The sequence below is a fragment of the Solanum dulcamara genome, chromosome 12 (assembly GCF_947179165.1).
Source record: "Solanum dulcamara chromosome 12, daSolDulc1.2, whole genome shotgun sequence".
Classification (NCBI taxonomy): domain Eukaryota; kingdom Viridiplantae; phylum Streptophyta; class Magnoliopsida; order Solanales; family Solanaceae; genus Solanum; species Solanum dulcamara.
Window position 1 is genome coordinate 29118663 of NC_077248.1, and position 21862 is coordinate 29140524.

Genomic DNA, 21862 nt, shown 5'->3' on the forward strand with positions numbered 1-21862 from the left:
CCCAATTTTTTCTTACAATCCACAATTCTAGATCTACATCATATTTTTTTAAAATATATATTTTAAAAATTCTTTCTGGCCCTGAGTAAATTTCGTAAATGTATAAGTGTGAGTAATTACATATCTAATCATTTTGCCTCCATTTTGTCGTTATAAATCCGAATTATTTTGATTAGAGAGTATCAAATATAGAACAACTGAAAAACTATAATGTAGATTTCATATTACGAGATTGTAAAAATCTTTTGGGAGGATATATGTGGAAGTAATTAATTATATTAATAATAATTTGGGCTTTGTTTTTATTTATTAAATTTTAGCCATTAAATTAAATATATGCCCTTATGTCACAAATCTAAGTAGGAACTTGATGAAAATGGAGAGGAGCTGGATCAACACGTTAAACCTCAAAATTAAAATAAATTGGGCTAAGAAAATGATAAGTAAATCTTATGGGCTGACATTTTGCATAATTTGCCCTAGTTTGATAGGTTAAGCCTCAGTTTTTAATTCCATTCCATTTCCACTGTCATCTCCAATGGTACGAGTCATTGTGTTTCTATTGCTGCTACTTCTATCCGATGTGGTCTCGTCGCACATCATCGTTGAGACTCTTCCTGGATTCGATGGAAAACTTCCATTTACACTTAAAACTGGGTAAGTACATAATTGTTTTGTCATTCCTTAATTCCCCTTCCCCTACACACTAAATCATGGTATGTTCACCAGTTACATTGGTGTTGGAGAAGAGGAAAAAGTGCAGCTATTTTACTTCTTTGTAGAATCTGAGAGAGACCCAAAAAATGATCCTCTCATGCTTTGGCTCACCGGAGGTCCTGGTTGCTCCGGTCTCTCTTCCTTTGTATATGAGAATGGTATGTCAATTTTCTCCCTTATATACTTATGTTTAATTTTCCATCAATTTCGAATTTTTTTAATTTTATACATGGAAAACGGGATAGCTTTTTGCACTACATATGTGGGTGTTCTAAATGGAGAAAAAGACCAAAATAATTCCTTATCTTTGATATTGGACTCTTTCTTTCGACCAAAATTTTTATCCATTAATTCATTACGGACGTAATATATCCAAAGGATCATACAACATCATTTTTACACTTTGATATTAGACTAGAAGTCACCTTTTTTCTTTTACATAAATACTATGGGTTCGTATGATAACTAGTTAAAGTTATGCAGATATTAGTATTGAAAATATTAGTAATGAGGGACTTTATGTATTATTTTATGCACGTATTAGTTATTCTTGTATTAGTTTACATGTGAAAAATATTTTTAGATTTTTGGAAGAATAAATAACATAGTTTTCTAGTAGTCACTTGGGTAAGCATCTTGTCAAAATATGATAATATTATTGTAGAGTGGAAAATAAAGTTACTTAAATTTTCTTGTTCATATATCTAGAATAATATCTAGAACCATCCATGGGTGAGTATAAATAGAGGTAGTCTTGTACTTTTGTAATCAACCAAAGAAAAAATAATCCAAGCTAGTTCTTTTGTTACAAAATATTTTTTTTTATCCAAAATCCTCTCTCTCCTTTCATAGCTTCCTTTTCTTTAGTTAAATTGTTTGATCTTTGTTAATAATCTTGTTTAGCGTGAGGTTTATCTAGTTATACTTTTCTCTTTTTATTCTCTATATAGTATTAGAGTCATAGCCGTAGATTGACTTATGAAATTTATTTTGAGATTGTTTTAGTAGTAGATTCAACTCGTTTTAGTGGTAGATTCAACTTGTTTGTCTAAATGAATGTAGAGCGGTCGTGTAATGGATTGGAAATAGAGTTGTTGAACCAGTCTAATTTCAAGGTAGGGAAAACATATATGAAATTGTTCCTTGTGGGTGAGAATTTATGGGATATTATTAATGGGAGTAACACAAGTTCATATCTCGACAAACCAAAAAATAGCAGCGTATACAAAAAGTGGAAGCAGATTAATTCGAAGGTGGAGTTCTGTCACGCCCTGAGTCTACACCCTATGTGTGATTGGTATTCAGAAACCATTGTTGGTTCCCAAGCGAACCCTTGGCCTAACTAACTACTCAGTGAAAGACTCAACTCAAGTACAACAATTTATGAAGATGGGCATATAAAAGAATATAAGTATTTTTCCTCAAATATTAGTCTCAAATACTCAAATATATACATAGCAGGATGTTTATAAAATGAAACTAAATGAACTTTAAACTATGTCTATGTCTGTAAAGCCTCGAATGACTCTAGATAGGTATTAGGACAGGCCAACAACTACCTCAAAAGACTAATAAATAAAGATTGAATAAACAAAGAGTTCTTCTGAATGCAAGGTGGTCTCACCAAATGCGGGAAGGGACTGATTTTTAATGATGCACTTGTTGGGTATCTTTAACACTTGTATCCGCATCATGAAATGATGCAACGTCGAAAGATGTCAGTACATGGAATGTATGATAAGTAAAATAGATGAAAGAAAGCATACTCAAAAATACTCAATGGAATGAATACTAAAATACTCAACTCAATAAAGCATGCAAATATAAGAATAAGACAATGCTTTGGAAAATATAAATAAGTGAATGCAAATCAATATTAAAATAATATTTACTTTTTGGAGAGTTTCTCTAATCGACAACCATCACTATTAGCATTATGATGATACAACGATCTGTTCTCATTGTCAAAGCTGTCCAATACCTTGCCAAGGTAGGGAAACAAACTTATCTCATGGATCCAATAAAAGTTTGTATTAGGGACTGAAGTGAGGTTTCTTCCGAACCAATGACAAAGCTCTATCCTAAGCTGGCTTCGTAGTTTTTGGAGTTCGAGTTATCTACTCTTACTCAAACCGGTGCTCATGTTAATCACAAAATCATACATTATGCTCATATACTAATGTGAATTAAATTACTCAAAATATAACTCATTTCAACTCATTGGACTTTACTCAATTTAACTCAACTTTAATCAAGATCACTATGTTCTCTTTAAAATAGCTATACTTCTCGAACTTAGTAAATGTATAAAAAGATATTTTTCATTTTCTCAATCTCAGTCTCTACATGAATGCATACTGCTATAACTCAATAGATTTGATAAGAATCATACTCAAAATTAGTAGTAAAAGACCTCAAAACTCCTTTCTCAAGTAATACATGAAAATGTATAAACTCTTCAACTCAAATACTGCATAGTAAGAAGTAGCTATAAGTACTTAATTAGGGTTCATCTGAATGTAAACATGAATAACTATTCAAGAACTCAACTCATGGAAATCACCACAATAGAATTAAATATATAGAAAATTCAATAAGTTATTATGTAACTAACTCAACAACTCAACATAACAGGATTGGAAATCAAGCTTGAACTCTTTAATTATGGAATTGAGATATAGGGTGTTAAGATGAACACAATCCAATTTTATCAATATCCTTACATACCTGAAAGATTGTTTTCCTATGCAAAACACGAAGAATTTTGTTGAAACTCTCGAACCCTAACTTTTCTCCTCTCCAATCCTTTCTCTCAAAATATTGTAAGTGTTAAAGATAGAAAAGGCATGTAGGATACTGTAAGGACCTATTTTTAGTCTTAAAATATCAGGGTTTTAGTTTGGGAAAGGTGGAAAAGAGCCAAACTATCCTTCATTAAAATTGTCTCTGGACCATCGACTGGTCGTTCTATGGGTCGTAGGAACTCCTACGGATCATAGAAGAGCAGTTGTAGGAATTGGGTACCAAATTAGGATTTCACTGGAATTTTTAATGTCAGGTCTACGAACCCATACTTTGGGTCGTAGACCCCTCAAGGAATCGTGGAAGGCACTCATAGGGTTCAACTGTCGAACTTAGGCCTGGGGTCTACGGAACCCTCTACGTATCGTAAGACATGTTACAGTTCATAGAACCTTATCGTAGGATCTTGATTCAATTTCTAGTAGCTATTGGAATTTTTTCATTAGGTGTACGAGTCCCTTCTACGGGTCCTATACCCTTTGACGATTCATAAAAAGGGGCTCGTAGAATAGGGTTTAAAGACTAGGTTCACGGTCACTTCTACCGACCCTTTCTATTGTCGGTAGAAACTTTTACGGGCCCTAGAAATCATTCGTTCAATGGTTCTCAACAAACACAACTTTTACTAATTCTTTGGGAGGGTTCTACGGGTCGTAGGTGTCACTCGTGGTCCACTGGATAGTGTACTGCCCTTGCTTCTCTAGGCTTCTCGGAACTGAACTAAGTTAGAATAATTTGGGGTGTTACAAGTTCATCCTGAAGAGGTCTATTTGATCATATTATAAGTTGTAACCATCTCATGAAATATGGAGGACTCTCAATCAGTTATTCAACAAGAAGAGTGAAGCTTAACAACAGATATTGGAGAATGAATTGGCTAACACCATTCAAATTAAGCTTTCTATTGCCGGTATTTTTTGAAGATTAAAAACTTATATTCTGAAATTTTATATTGATTCTGGATGTGGATATTTCTGAAGCACAAATAAGAAAACTACTATTTGTGGTTTAAGGCCAGAATATATTCCCTATGTTACATCAATTTAAGGATGGAGACAGCAACTATTCTTGGAGGAGTTTGAAAATTTATTATAATTACCAGAGCTACTAGGCAAACAGATTGTTATTGTATTTGTTGAAGAAGGGGAAGAAAATGCCCTGGTAGCCAACAAGAGGAAATTTAAAGAAAAATAAGAGATATGTCACAATATCGATCCTTAGGTGGTTCAAGCTCACCTGGAAAGAAGGAAGATTCTTCTAACAAATATAGTAAGTAAGAAGCCTCTCAAATGTTTTCATTGTGGTAAAGTAGGACACAAAAAATATATTGCTGAGCTCAAGGGAGCAATATGGTTCAAATTGAGAAAGAGGCTCAGAAAGAAGAAAAAGATTAGAAAGGTGTTTCGTAGCTGAGACTCGAGTAATAGATGACATGGCTTCCATCAATTTTGAAAGAGATTGGATCGTGGATTCAAGATATAATAAATGGTAGCTACTATTGAGGAAATCAAAGAAGCAGATTCTAAACTGACAATAGAAGTTTAGACGTGAAGGATGTTGAAGTAGATCCTGAATAAGTAGTTTTTGAAACTATATATGCCAGTGTGGACTTTTACAGAGCAAGCACTAAAAGAGATGCATACGAATTTGAAATCTTTGGTCAGTTACCTACCATATCGAGGTCAACCATAGGATTAGATCAAATATTGAAAGAAAATGGATAAGATGAAAATCAAATCGATGAAGAAGCTGACCTTAAATGTGAAATTTCAGGTAGAGAGACAAATGACATAATTTTTTGAAGCTCTGAAGTTACCAAACAGTTTATTGAGGAGTTGGAAAAGGAAGCTAGTGGCGATCCTACGTTGGTTATGAGGTTTTAAAGGAAATCAATGATCAAATCATTATCGAATTAGATGAGGTGGCTGATATTGATCTAGTTTCCCTATATTATTAAATTAATAGAAAATGCAGAATCCTTGAGTTCCAAATCATTCCATCACAAGTATTGTGTCTCCATATAATACAATTCTCAAGGAGCTAAGAGAAAAGGGCCTTAAAAATTCAAGAACATGAAACTCAGACAAAGATGACTCACGTAGTTTGCGAAGGCCAAAGAGGACTATGGTCAAGCTAGCCCTCTACAAAGATGAAAATTTTGCCACTACATATTCTTGTATCTATGTAGGACCAATTGTGATGGGAAATCTTAGTCATTTGAAGAAACAAGAGGAGTCATCAAAAAAACTATTGTTATTTTCACCATGGCTTGGTTCAAAGCTTCGTCTGAGTTCTTTCACGTCAAATTTGGAATAATTTTCAAAATATTTCATTAAGGGGAAGTGTGAAAAATATTTCTTTAGTTGAATATTTCGATCTTAAGTAACGATCTTGAGCTAGCAGAAGTGATAAAATATATGCGTCCACCACACGAGTCAGGGAACCAGGTTCCTTGACACAGTCAGTGAACAAAATACTTAAATTAAGTGCATAAGGTAAAATGATATACAATGTTTACGTGGAAAGCCTCCTTGCTCAAAGGAGAAAAAACCACGACCTGGCCCTCAAGATTTAGGTGCCAATCTTCACTAAGGTGCAAGAGCAAAATAAACTATTACAACCTATTGTACCTAGTTACTAACCCTCTTTATCCCTTTGCTTGCAACACCACTATTACAAGCCTCAAGCCTAAGCAATGTCACTATTGCCCACTACACTTCTTCCTCTCAATGATGTAGACTTTTCAAACAAACTTCAAAACTAACTCTAGCAATGAATTCACAATCAAAACAATACATCTAGAAATAATCAAGATTTCTTTATACACCAGGAACTGATTTTACAATATAACACATAAGACTCAAAACTACAACACAACAACAAAAAAGAATATCTTGAGCAACTCTATCAGGTCCGTTGCAGCTTTTGTTGAAGTTTTGTCTTTTCTTGAGAGAGCACACAAAGAACATTTTTGACTGTCAAATCTAGAAGATAAATACCAAAGAAATTTGTTGTCCAAGGTTTGAGTATTAATGTTTCAGATCCACAACCAAGGATTCATTTGATTGGCTTCATGTTTGGTGCCTCTGCTAGTTCTACCAACCACAGTAGAGAATGGCATCTTTACAGCTGGCCAGTCTGCAAGTTGACTTGCTTATGGGACCAGGTCCATGTATCAGGTCCTATAGTTTGTTGATCATCGAAACTAAATAAATTTTTCCCCTTTTTTTGATGATGACAAACTATGCAAGCCAATAAATGTTCCCCCTATCAACAAGTTTCCTTATCAACAATATCTTCCAATGCATTGTTTCCCTCTATTCCAACCTGGTCGACTAGAAGAAACTTTCCATCCTAAGATGATTCACACACCTTCCTCCTTTTGGTATCATAAAACAAAAGCACAGTAAACCAGACGAGTACAGTATACAAACAAGTAAATTCATGGCTACTAGGGCAACACTGAACATGAGTAGGATCATTAGAAACATAAAAAGCAAGTAGTAGAACAAACCATCAACATATTGAGTGAGTTTTAACCTCAGCAGTAAAAGCAGAATTTTGAGATTTTAACTCAATAATTTAACTTGAACCAGATCCCTCGATCTGAGCTAGCAATAACTGGGAATTGAGACTTGAAATCTCGGCATCCCAGCTTACCTAGATCACTTTCATTTCTTCTAATTCCTGGTTCAATTTTTCCTGCTGCTCCAGGAGATCAAACATTTGAGACTTGTCCTTATTGCCGGTTCTACCTTTAACACACTCACACTCCTGAAGGGTGGTTTGTGTGAATGCTTGCTTAATAATACCCTTAACACCATTGCCTACCGCAACTCCAAAATGCTTAAAGACCAAGTTGAGCAAATACCCATAACCTAACCCATGCTTCCCATCTCTCGCCTTCATTGTTTTAGAAATATGCTCCATCATAATGGTGGGAAGGTTGATGGGTTCTAGTTTGATAAGTGTTTCCATCAGAAGCAAGTCAACTGAAGATGAAACCGTCCTTTCTGATCTGGACAAAAGAACCTTGTTCACAACCTCAAAGTAGAGTTGATATTGGCCTTTCAAAAACTTTTTAGGAACACTTGTACCACTCAAACCTGGTAACTTACCAGCTTTAAGGATAAAAGCGGGTGAGGGAACTACTTTATATACAGATGCAACTCCCTTCCTTGGAACTCCAAGAATGTTCCCCAGAATTTCTTCAGAAAGATGGAACATAATGCCACCCACTATTGTGTTGAGACTACCATTATCAGCAAATCCAGATTGCAGTAAAACTCTCATACCTCCTTTTCATAAGGAGTGGGAAAGGCCACTCAAATAAGGATGTCCACCCTTGAATTTCAACTGCATCAACCAGGTCCCTCATTCCTGGGCGATCAAAGACTTTTGGATCAAATATTCTATTGCTCAACACCTTCTGAGTGCATAGAATTTTGACCCTCTCATCCATGCTAAATTGTTTTTATATTTTTCACCTTTTGTTAGGCGGACCTTTCCTTTTCAGGAGAAGTTACCTCCATACTAACAAGCTTCTTTTCTTTGGCAGTTCTTATACATTTAGTTTGCGCCCCTTTGGACGCAGCAAGTGACACTTCATCCCTTCTTTTCTTTGTAGCAGCAACCACATTATCGGAAATAGTATCACTATCCTCAGCAACTACAAACATATCAATTACTTGATCATCTAGAGTAGTGTCATTGGCAGTCCCTACTTGATGTTGTAGTTCCGTTCGCAACAAAGTATTTGATTTGGTTGCCTCAATGGCATCACTAAGTAACCTCTTCTGAGTGCTCCAAGTATCTTTTCGAGGAAGCTTAAAATTGACTTCCTTTCCTTTGTTAGATGTCTTTTTGGATATTTTGGGGACTACAACCTTTTCTAGAACCATAATTGTTTTGCCCAATGGATCACTCACAATAGTCGGCTAATGAGTTGAGATCCCTTTGTTTGCCAATTTTTGTTTGTGTTGAGTTTTTCGTGCAAACCTGGTCAGAAGAGGCATCTCTCTACATCCTTATCTTCTTTGTCAATAGTTACCCTAGGTAACTCTTGCACTGGGGTCTGATCGAAGATAGGATCTAACCCTACAACTGTAACATCAGGTGACTTTTCTTTCTCACTAGAGAAGAGAGGTTTAATTCCATCTCCTCGCATCTCAGCCAGACTTTGGACAATCCATTCCTCCCTTGCAGCCAGTATGTTGGACCTAGTGGTGCATTCAATAGGAAAATCTCCATCAAATTTGCATTCAGACATATTTGAGGACATTAGAGTAGGTTGAGATGAAGAAGTATTATCAACTGAAGGTTCATTCTCGGGGGAGGGAAGATTAGGTTTGACCACAGAATGAACAGAATTCTAAGGAGACAACTTTTAAGATTTGGAGATTACGAGAGTTGGAGAACAGGTTGGAGTGCTTTCATATCGAGGAGAGGATGAGGGAGATGTGTATATGCAAGAGGTGAGCAGAATTTGAATAGAGGAATGAGCGATTTTGATTTCTGGCAGGGGTTCACTCATTGGAGTTTTATGGTGGGATTCAGGTTTAAATATTTGGGGGTTTTCAAAGGGGATGGCTCACTAGATATGCTTTGAGTGAAGAAACAAAAGTTGAAAGAGGGATTATTTGTTTTGAGAGGACTGAACGAGTTCTGATCTAAGGAAGAGAAAGAGAGATATTTGAAGGAGAGTAAGCAAAAGTTTGTTGGCAGCAGTTATAATGAGATTGAATAGAGATATTTGTTCACTATGGTAGCATCGCTTGAGTGTTTAATTTGAAAAGTCAGCGAATCAGAAGAGGGGTGTTTGACATGTGGAAGTTTTAGCATTTTCTAGAACATAGTTCAAAATTAGTATATAGAATGTTAACCTATGAGTAGAGACCTAGTCCCTCTCAAGTTTGAGTGTCGATTGTTTAGATCTATCCTACTATTTCCTTTCCTTCATCTGATCAACCATGGGTTTATACCTGCACAGGTATAAAACTGAATTTAGAACTCATGTATACATAAGGATACCTGTGTCTTGAATCTAATTAATAAGAGGAAGTGAGTAAATTACTCAGTTGGTCAGTTTAATTTGATCATTCCAAGTTTTAGGCAATTCCTTACAAACTGATCCCTGCTCAACCCCTTTGTGAAGATGTCATCAATTTGATCCTCAGTCTTGCAAAACTTCACACATATATTTCCTTTCTCAATATTATCTCTCAGAATATAATGTCTCACATCAATGTGTTTCGTTCTCTTATGTTGGACTAGGTTCTTGGCCATGTTAAGAGCACTAGTATTGTCGCACATCAATGGAACAGTAACAGTGAGTACTCTAAAATCCTCTAACTGTTGTTTGATCAATAATAATTGTGCATAGCACGAGGCAGTTGCAACATACTTATCCTCTGCACTAGATAGAGCAACTGGGTTTTTTTTCTTGGTTCCCCAAGAGATGAGTGAGGATTCTAGAAAGTGAGCCATTCTTGAGGTACTTTTCCTATCAACCAAGTACCCTGCATAATCAACATCAGCATATCCCACCAGGTTAAAGGAGTCTCCAGCCGGATAGTATAGGACCATGTCCTTAGTTCCCTTTAAGTACCTTAGAATCCTTTTTGCAGCCTTCAAATCGGATTCTTTTGGACATGCTTGAAACCTTACACTCATTCCCACACTAAATACAATATCAGGTCTACTCACCGTTAGACATAACAGAGATCCAATAATTCCTCTGTACATGGTTTCATTTACTGAAGGACTAGGTTCATCAACATCAAGTGTTGATTTTATTCCCATAGGGGTATTAATTGGCCTTGAGTCTGCCATGTGAAACTTCTTTAGGAGATCCTTGATGTATTTCTCTTGACAGATGGACGTACCATGTGATGATTGCCTTATTGCCCAAAAAGATTATCAATTCCCCCATTATGCTCATCTCAAATTCACTTGACATAAGGATGCAAAGTCCTTGCACAAGAGGCTTGAAGTGGCTCCGAAAATAATGTCATCCACGTAAATTTGAACAATCAGCAAGTCTCTTCCTTCTTGCCTTCAAGAAAAGTCTGTTATCAATCTTCCCTCTCTTAAATTTGTTATCAAGTAGAAATTTTGGCAACCTCTCATAGAAGTCCCTGGGGGACTATTTCAGACCATAGAGTGCTTTGTCGAGTTTGAGCACATGATCTGGTCGATCAACATCTTCAAAACTAGGAGGTTGTTTGACATATACTTCTTCTTTCAAGTATCCATTCAAAAATGCACTCTTGACATCCATTTGAAATAATTTGAATTCCATAAACGTAGCATATGCAATCAGAATTCTAATTTCTTCTATCCGGGCAACCGGAGCAAATGTCTCATCATAATCAATTCCCTCTTCTTGATTGTAGCCCTGAACTACCAGCCTCAATTTGTTCCTGGTTGTTACACCATTTTCATCCATGTTATTATGGTACATCCACCAGGTTCCTATAATGGTTCTTTTAGAGGGACGAGGAACCAGGTGCCATACCTTGCTTCTCTCAAATTGATGAAGTTCTTCTTGCATAGAGTTTATCCAATCAGCATCTTCAGAGCTTCCTTCACATTTTTAGGCTCAATAGAGGACAAAAATGTTTAAAATAATACTAGATTTCTAGTCTTGGACTAGTATGGATTCCAGAATCTAACGGTGAAATAAGATTATTCGAGGGATGGAAAGATTGATGCTTCCACCCTGGGTGATCTCATGGTTGTTGATTAGTGGAAGTATTCGTCCCTTCATCATTTGACAAAGTCTCTTCAGGTTGAGCTTGATTGTTATCCATGATGTCTGTAGGCTGAACTGGTTCTTCTTCTCCTTGAGTTGAACCAGGTCACTTATTTGGTTCCTTATCTTCATTTGTTTCATCATTATTTTCATCCTCATCGGCCTGAGCTTCATCACTTGCAAAAATGTTGTCTCTCTGAACCTGCAAAAGCTCTTCAATCTCAAAATCATTTATCATTGAGATTATCTATTTTTGTAGATTCATCAAAGATAACATGGACACTTTCTTCAATACATATCGTCCTCTTTTTGTACACTCGGTAAGCTTTGCTGGAAGAGGAGTACCCAACAAATATCCCTTTATCTCTCTTGGGATCAAATTTATCTAGATCATCTTTTCCATTATTCAACACAAAGCACTTTTACCCAAAGGTTCTAAGATAACTCAGCTTGGGCCTTCGGTTATTCAGTAATTCATATGGATTCTTGTTGAGTATTGACCTGACCATGGAATGATTAGTTACATAACAGGCCGTATTTACTACCTCAGCCCAGAAACTCTTTGGTAGCTTGGAGTCAATCAGCATAGTTCTTGCAATGTCAACCAGGGTTCTATTTTTCCTTTCAACTACCCCATTTTGTTGTGGAGTCCTTGGAGCTGAGAAATTGTGATGTATTCCGTGTTCTGCACAAAAGCTTTCCACCCTAGCATTCTTGAACTCTATTCCATGATCTGACCTGATCCAAGATATCATGTAGTTCAGCTTGGTTTGGATCATTATTTCAAAGTTTATCAGCACATCAGCCATCTCATTCTTGCTTTTTAAGAACATTATCCATGTGAACCTTGAGAAATCATCAATAATAATAAAAATGTGCTTCTTTCCTCCTCGACTTTGTATCTTGACCGATCTGCACAAATCCATATGAATGAGTTCTAATTATCTGGTGGTGCTTACCTCTTTCATTATTTTGAAAGAAGTTCTAGTTTGCTTTCCTTCAACACAAGCATCAAAAACTCCGTTATTAGTAAAGTTCACCTTTGGAAGTCCTCGAACCAGGTCCTTGGTTACAAGTTTGTTTAGCAAGAATGAACTAACATGTCCAGCCTTCTATGCCACAGTTCTGCACTTTCATCTTGGACTCTGGGACATGTTAAATTATTTCCTTCAGCAGAGTTCAAATCAGCTACATACATGTTCTTACATCATTTTGCAGTCAAGAGTATCTCCTACGATGACAAATTTGTGACAATGCATTTCTCAAATGAGAATCTGACCTCATTTCCTTTATCAAAAATTTGAGATACATTGAGTAGGTTGTACTTAAACCCATTTACGTAGTACACATCTTCAATTGAATACTCCAGTGACTTTCGAATTCTTCCAATACCAAGAATATAGCCTTTTTTTCCATTTCCAAACGAAACACTTCCACCTTCAATAGCCTTGAGAGAGAGAAATTTTTCACTCCTTCCAGTCATGTGTTTTGAGCAACCACTATCCATAAACCAGCACTGACTGCTTCCTCCAGACCTTTCCTACACAAAAGTTATTAATTCGATTTGGGAACCCATTTAAGTTTGAGCTCGCAGTATGCAAAAAGTGGTGTGATCAAAGCTTTCCTAGTCCAGTAGGGTAGCATCACCTTCCTTATCGGCTTATTTGGACTAGGTGCTTTCTTTTGACTATCTTTATGCAGGAAATATTTTGAAACACTCTTTTTAGATTTTTCCCATGCATCACAATTCCCTTTTAGATGACCGTTTCTACCATAATGAATGCATAGCAAATTATCAGATACAAATATATACTTGCTATGCAGATTAAAAGGAGGCTCTATCATTTTGCATCCTAGACCCTTTCCACCATTATAACCTTGATTTGTCAGATTTTCAAGTATTTTGGATGATGTAGTCCACTTGAGAGATTTTCTTAGCTCTTCCTTGACTCGGACCAGGTCCTTCTGTAGTTTGAAATTTCTTTTTAGGGCCATGGCTAATTTTAATTCGGAGTTTTTAAGTCTTTCTTCAAGTTCCAGGTCAACTCTATTAGCCTTACCCTTTAGCTTTACGTCTATTTCAGGAATGCATTCCAACATTTCCTTGACACTGCTATTCTCATCTTCCAATGACATAATTTTTTCTTCTAATTCAGAAATTTGAATAACCAAGGAAGTTTTTTCATTTTGAAAATTGTCAATGCTACTATTTAGGAAATCCTTTTCAGAGGTTAATTCACATAATGAATCAATCAAGACACAGGCCAGTTTTTTGAGTTTCATAAAGGAGTAGGCATTGATGTTTTTCTTATGGTCAAGTATGGTTACCTCTTCGTCTGCTTCATCATCAGATCTCTCCATAAAGGAAAATATGGAGTTGAACATCTCATCATCATCCTTCACAACCAGCATAGCGGCATCTTCAGGATGATCTGATTCCTCTGAGTCACTTGAAGAGTTTCCCATACAACAAGAGCTCTTTTCACTACATAGTCAGCTGCAGATCTTCTTTTTAGTTTATCAGGAACCTAGTCCCTTCATTTATCTCTATCACCTCCTGTTTTGTCGTAGTTTCTGTATTCTCTTTCTGCATGGGACAGTCTCTGATAAAATGTCCTGGTTTTCCGCATCTATGACACAGGTCGGTGCCAATGGCAGCTCTGCTTGTGTTACCTCTTTTCATTAACCCTCCATGCTTCCACATAATTTTGTGAAACCTTTTGGTTAAGTATGCCATATTCTAATATTCTTCATAGTCTTCGCCTTGAGGTACATTAAGAACTAAGGATTTTTCCTTCTTTGTGTCTTTTCTGGAGTAATCTTGTTGTTATTTAACTTATGGTCTGAAGGTTTCCAATTAACTTGTCCATGGTAAGAATCGCCAGATCCTTTGCTTCTGTGATGGCATCTACTTTTCTTTCCCAGGACTTAGGGAGAATCTTGAGAATTTTCCTGACCTGTTTACTGGGATGAATGGGTTCACCTAGACACCAAAGTTTATTGGTGATAGAGGTGCACCTGGTATGCATCTCTTGAATGGTCTCCCCTTATTTCATAATGAAGTTCTCATATTGAGTAGTTAACATATCAACTTTTGACTCCTTCACTTGAGTAGTTCCTTCGTGAGCAATCCTTAAGCAATCCTAAATTTCATTGGCATATTCACATGCCAAAATTCGATTGTATTCATCAGGTCCTATTCCACAGACCAGCAACTTTTTTGCTTTGTAGTTCATTTCTATCTTCTTTCTGTTATCTTTGTCATACTCCTTTCGAGTTTTTGGTATAACTCAAGTAACTTCTCCTTCTTTAATCTCTTTTACAGGAAATTGGGTCCATTCAGAACAACATCTCATATTTCTCTATCCTCTTCCATGAGAAAATCGTGCATGCGAGTTTTTCACCACCTATAGAACTTACCATTAAATCTAAGCGGCCTAGTAGTAGATTGTCCCTTTTTAAGATTAGGTAGAGCAGCCATCCTTCAATCCACAAGATCTTCTCTCGGTGTTAATCATATAGAAAACACTTGCTCTGATACCAATTGATAGAATATATGCGTCCACCACACGAGTCAGGGGACCAGGTCCCTTGACACAGTCAGTTAATAGAATGCTTAAATTAAGTGCAAAAGGTAAAATGACACACAATGTTTACGTGAAAAACCTCCTTGTTCAAGGAAGAAAAAACCACAACCTGACCCTTAGGATTTAACTGTCAATCTTCATTAAGTTGCAAGAGCAAAGTAAACTATTACAACCTATTGTACCTAGTTACTAGCCCTCTTCACCCCTTTGCTTGCAACACCACTATTGCAAGCCTCAAGCCTAAGTAATGTCACTATTGTCCACTACACCACTGCCTCTCAATGATGTAGACTTTTCAAACAAACTTCAAAACTAACTCTAGCAATGAAGTCACAATAAAAGCAATACATCTGGAAATAATCAAGATTCCTTTATACACCAGGAACTGATTTTACAATATAACGCATAAGATTCAAAACTACAACATAGCTACAAAAAAGAATATCTTGAGCAGCTCTATCAGGTCCTTTGCAATTTTTGTTGAAGTTCTGTCTTTTCTTGAGAGAGAGCACAAAGAATGTTTTTGATTGTCAATTCTAGAAGAGAAAAGTCAAAGAACTTTGTTGTCCAAGGTTTGAGTATTAACGTTGCAGATCCACAACTTAGGATTCATTTGATTGGCTTCAAGTCTGCTGCCTCTACTGGTTCTACCAACCACAGTAGAGGATGGTAGCTTTATAGCTGGCTAGTCTGCAACTTGACTTCCTCATGAGACCAGGTCGACCATGTCCGTGTATCAAGTCCTATAGTTTTTTGATCATCAAAACTAAATAATAAGAAGTTTTTTCCAAAAAGAAAAAAAACATAAATAGACCATATAAGATTTAAGTATTATAAGTTATAACAAGAGTTCTAGTTTTCAATACGTAACAGAAGAGTTCTATCAAAACATAACAAAGGGGTTAAAAAACACTGATCTCTTCTTTCTAATCTTCTTGCAAAAGTATCTCCCCATCAACATTCTCTTCTTCCATAATTCATGCAAAAAAAAAAATTCTTCCTAATTTTCTTTACAAAAAATCTCTCCTTCATGATCTTCTTCCTAAATTATCTCTTCTTAATATCTCACACGATTTTCTTCTTAAATTTTTAATACACAGATATTTTTCTCTTCTTTATTTATCTCCAATACAAATTTAACTGTAATCGGGTTTCACACATTAGTCGACATGATTTTTATGGTTTAATCCATGTTTTTTAAATTTATTTTATAAATCTTGAAAGGTAACAAAACTTATCCTTTTTCTAATATGAAAGATGACAGCGTTCATTCAATCATTATTAATTCAACACGGAGGTAAATGAGATGAAGAGGCCATTTGAATTTGGCTTATAAGCTGCTTATAAGTTGTTTTCACATTTTTTGAGTGTTTAACTGGCCAACTTAACGTCATTTTGTGCTTAAAATAAGCTCCAATAGCTTATAAGTAAAAAAAAAGTTGGTCTGCACTACTTTTTTTTAACTTATAAGCTGCTTAAAAATAAATCAATCCAAACAGGCTAGAAAACTTGATTAAAAAAAATAAACACATGGCGTATGGAATTGATATACAAAATGGTGTCACCAAAATTAAAAATCACAATCCATAGATACCAGTGTATATAACAATTCATACACTAAAATAATTAATAACATATAAAATTTGGTGAGCACCAACTTGCATATCAATTTCCAAAGACATTAACACATCCCATACAAATATGACATATATGAAGCAACTTTATAAATCAATTTCATTTAATATATAATCTAAAGTATATCCCCTAAATTAAATATCACAATCCATTGATACCAATTCGTATACCAATTTCATAAACAAAACCAATTAATAAAATATAAAATTTGGTGAGCATAAATTTTTATACCAATTTTCATAGTCAATATACACATTACATACACTAAAACATATTTATATATAATTTGGTATAAAAAAAATATTGAGTAAACCAGTTTTTATATCCATTCCATACATAGAGTTCCAGACTATAGATAATGAATATTCAAAAAGGTCAACATACCATATTATATCTCCATTTCATAAAATACATAGTAAAACAAATTTGATGCAATAGAATAGTGAAACACTTCTACTACTAACGAAGAATAGTAAAATAATCCAAAATAATTGAATTTTGTGTCTGCATTCTTCATCATATAATTCATTATTCTTGTATTTGGACCCATGAGTACTCTCTTCTTCTAGACCTGTTTTACAAAGAAGAAAACACCACAAAAACACACCAAGAAATTTAATCCACAAAGACTATTGGAAACCCACCAAGAAACACAAAATCAAAAACCCCAAAATAAAATGGAAACCCATGCCGATGAAAATTGATAAGAAACTTGACTACTCTCTTTTCTTTGACGAACAATTGCACTAAGAATATCGATTTTCGGGTAGAGTATATAGTATTCTAAAAAAGGAGAACTATGGAGGAGAGAGTAACAAATGTATTTTCCTTTTTTTAAAATTGAATAGAGTTGAAATTAGAGAGAGAAACATGAAATGTATGGAAAATACATTTACGCATCCGAAACATTAGGCCCACAGTGAATCTTTCTTCCATGAAATAATCTCAAATCTGCCCAAATCTCTTATGTCCAAAACGATCCTAATCTGCTATGACTTGTAATTAAACCTACATTTTTTAAATAGTAAAAAATATGTTTATGACTTGTAATATAGAGTTTTGAATAAGTATGTGGTGTGATTTTCTATTCTCCGATTATACATTTCTTTTGTTCTTATCTACAATACATCTACAATACATGTAATAGTTATTTCACCTTCTATCACGTATAAAATTATACATAGATTTTCTCATAACTTGTACATGTATTAATTATGTAGATTTCTAAATTGCAAGCAAAACACCATATTAATTTATACATAAATAATTTACCTCATAACCAACTACGAAACTTGATTTACTTACAAAAGATTTAATATTTGCATAATTCATCTCTAAACCAGCTACCAAACAAACCTGAATAGTCCTCAAATATTTGAAATATTGAAGCACTATTTCTCCCCCGCCTAAACTTTATTGAACGCTCAAACCTAATAGGATCATCTAAAATTTCAAATTCCAAATAGACATTAAAAGTAGAAAAGGAAAAAGAAAACAGCAAGCGTGAGAAGCAAAACATGACGCTTTGGAATTCTGTTGACAAAAAACATTCATTAGTGTAAGAGGAACAAATAAGAATGTTCGGAACAAGTGTGTGCTTGTTTGGATTATTGTGTCTCAAAAGTTAATAAGAAAATTGATCTCTCTCTTCTTTGATGAAGAATCGCACTAAGAATATCTATTTTTGGGGAGAGTATTCGTAAAAAGAGAGAACTATATTGGAGAGAAGGAACATATTTGTTTTCTCTTTTTAAAAATAGAATAGAGTTGAAAAGAGAGAGGGAAACATGTGTTCGGAACAAGTGTTTGGATTATTGTGTCTCAAAAGTTAGTACGTTGTAGAAATGACCTTGATGCTTCTTTCAGGTCCTTTAACCTTTGATTTTGCAAATTCTAGTGGAAATTTCCCGAAATTGGAGTTGAACTCACATTCTTGGACCAAGGTTTGTAAGCTTACTCTTTTACAAATTGCTTATATTTGCATTGTTGCTCGTCTATAATCTCGTTTTCATTACTAGGTAGCCAACATAATATTTATAGATCAACCTGCTGGCACAGGGTACTCATATGCAAAGACTTCAGAAGCTTACAACTGCAGTGATACTCTCTCTGTAACTCTAACTTATGACTTCCTTAGAAAGGTGAGAGAATTTTGTTCTGAGCAAATTCATTCAGGTTTTATGTGTAGCTGAAATTGCTTCTATAGATGTTTAAGAGGCGTGTTTGAATGTTATTCTTCGATAACATTTGTTTATCTAACCTATGAAACATTCAGAAGCAAATCCATGAGACTGTGAAATTGTTGTGCTGTAGTGGCTTATGGATCATCCCAAGTATCTCAAGAATCCACTTTATGTTAGTGGTGGTTCCTACTCAGGCATTTTTGTTGCACTGCTTACTCGCAAAATATACGATGGTATTGAAGTTGGTGATAAGCCTCAATTGAATATCAAAGTATGAACTACAATGCATTCAGTTGCTCACCTCTGCTTGCTTTTCTCATTATTGATACTTCTCATTTTAAGCTCTGCTGTCAAACCTGAGGTTTTGGATTGAATGTAGGGATATATACAAGGTAATGCTATAACAGATAGATACATCGACTTCAATGGTAGAGTCAAATATGCTAATCGTATGGGACTTATTTCAGATAAGATCTATCAGGTATCTAATCCTAGCTTATGGTCTAGAAGGAAAAATCAGTGCCCCTGCCCCCTCCCACAGATATACTAACAAAGTGAATTCTTGTATTAAAGCAATTAACTTTTACAGTAGTTCAACTAGAAATTACAAGAAATTCATTATGATTCTTCAATAATCTTCGTTATGTTACTGTGTAGTCCACTAAAGCAAATTGCAATGGGAACTACGTTGATGTTGATCCAAATAACAAATTATGTCTAAGTGATCTTCAGAAATTAGAAAGGGTAAGGTATCAAGTTCTGCACTTACAAAATATTAAGATATCTTCAAAGTTCAATTACGCTTAAATAGTCAGCCATTGCATGTGATTAGTGTCTCAAGAACATACGAGGGGCGCATATTTTAGAACCTTGGTGTGACCTTCCCTTTTCTATGAGCATTCTCCAAGAAACTCCTGCAAATGTCCAGTCAGTATTTCCAATTGCAGGACCATGGTGTCGAGTAAGTCTCTGTTTCTCCCTCCTAATTAGCCTCCTTAGCATTCTGTACTGTGTTAATTCTGTTGGTACATTATACAAGAATTTGCAGAGCTAACTTTTAAAACCCCAAAACCAGGAAAAAAATTACATATACTCGTATGTTTGGGCAAATGATAAACCTGTCCAGAAAGCACTAAACGTTCATGAGGTATGCAAATACAGTCCTTATTCCTACTGTCCATATCCAATTCTATCCCCACCCCCCACCCCCCCCACCCCATGTTTTCAAGTAGGTTTAACCAGGGAAGAGAAGCCTTTGAATGATATGGTCATGTAAGAAAACCAGGGAACAACATTGGAGTGGGTAAGATGCAATGAAAGCATGCATTATAGAGGTAAGGAGAGAACAGAGTCATATGTGTATGATGTCCCAAGTACCATTGCCGATCATCGCCATCTCACCAGCAAATCCTGTCGAGCACTAATTTATAGGTATTACTCCAAGATAGCTTTCTTCTTCTTTATGTTACGCTGTTCTTCGAAGTGACCTTAATACATTAATCACTAATCTAATAAAGATCTTCTTTTTTGTTTTAATAATTACTAGGAAATAGTAAAAAAAACAAAAGGCAAAGAAACAAGAGGTATCAACTTCAGTGTTCTGGCTTAAGAAAAATAAGCAGTTATTAGTACTATATTAAGCCTAATCACTAGAAAAAAGTTACCAAGAAGAGAATGTTTGACAAATTTTTACTTTGATAGTGGTGATCATGACATGTTTGTTCCTCATTTGAGCACGGAAGAATGGATAGACACTTTGAAACTGCCAATTGCAGATGATTGGGAGCCTTGGTTTGTTGATGGTCAAGTTGCAGGGTTGGTTCCTTGGTCGTTAATGCTTTTTTGACTCACTCGATCGATCTTGAACATGCACCATAATTGCTAATTTTTCTCACACTTTGTTTATGTAGATACAAGGTGAAGTATTTACAAAATGATTATGAGCTGACATATGCAACTGTTAAGGTAAGGACTATTTCCTATTACAATAACTCTAAACCAACAGCATTGTATCTTATTCTTCCATGCATTATTTTATTTAGGGTGCTGGTCATACAGCTTCTGAATACAAGCCTGAACAATGCCTGGCCATGGTTGATAGGTGGTTTTCCGGTGACCCTCTTTAATTTCACCCTTGCAAGACATTAATGTACTCATTTGTTTATCTCGATCAACATAAGTTGCTTCTTTGACATATATAGCACCACCAGACATTAAGCATCGTGTAATCTTGACATGGAAAATAATATGTTAAAGTATATATGATTCGAGGTTGACGCTATTTATATTTGTTTGTACTTTGTAGTATGAGAAGTTCATGAAAGGAAGTACTTGTCAAATTTATTCTGTTTTTTACGAATCACCCATGGAGCTCATATTTAATATATAGAAAATTTATTTCTTCTTAACTTTCCCATACTAAACCAAATCCATCAGTTGAAATCATGGGACAAATGAATAGGGAAGCCCAGTGCTCTAAAAAAGGGTCGGACTACAAAGGTTCATTGTATGCAATTTTAACCTGCATTTTTGCAAGAGACCATTTTCATAGTTTGAACTCGTGACCTCTATTTTTTCATATTAAATTCAACTTTTTCTGAGAAAATCCGTGAGCTAAGGTCTATTGTACGCAGCCTTTTTCTGCATTTCAGCAAGAGACTGCTTCTACAACTTGAACTCACGACCTCCTAATCACATGTCAACAACTTTATCAGTTACGCCAAGATTCTCTTCTTGTGGCACAACTGTATGTGACGAAATATAAAGGATGCAAAAGTTTAATGAAAGTAAGAGCCTCAGAACTTTGAAGTTGCATGTATGCTAAAATAACTTATAATTCCAGATTTAAACACACAATCAAGCTCCAACAAAAAAGTGACAAAATAAGTAAAATCATTGAGCATTTGGAGTATGACAAGGAGAATAAAAACAAAACTAAAATAAGTCTAAAGGAGAATTCTTTCTCACTGAAAAGGATTGTCTCTTTCTTGGGGAAGCTGCATAGCCACCAACCAATAGAGTATTTCACTATGGAATTGGGAGTATTACATCGTACATCTTTTCATAGCAAGTCGATGCGGACTTCTTGCAAAATTGCTTTATTCCCTATCTTAATCTCTAGGAAAATCCCAAATAATTCACCTTATGGATTTATCTCGGGAGGTCTTGGGGGAATTTACTTGGGA

General features: G+C 35.3%; 1 protein-coding gene across 1 annotated transcript; it reads left to right on the plus strand.

Moving 5' to 3' along the window:
• The first annotated feature begins 463 nt into the window (after positions 1 to 463).
• Positions 464 to 21005, plus strand: LOC129876555 (serine carboxypeptidase-like 17). Its single transcript, XM_055952014.1, has 13 exons — positions 464 to 657; positions 730 to 875; positions 18361 to 18437; positions 18513 to 18635; positions 18808 to 18948; positions 19057 to 19158; positions 19335 to 19421; positions 19510 to 19638; positions 19753 to 19824; positions 19963 to 20108; positions 20379 to 20492; positions 20588 to 20642; positions 20720 to 21005. Exons 1-13 carry the CDS (start codon positions 539 to 541, stop codon positions 20801 to 20803), a joined length of 1395 nt encoding a protein of 464 aa, XP_055807989.1. The 5' UTR covers positions 464 to 538; the 3' UTR covers positions 20804 to 21005.
• Positions 21006 to 21862: the final 857 nt, after the last annotated feature.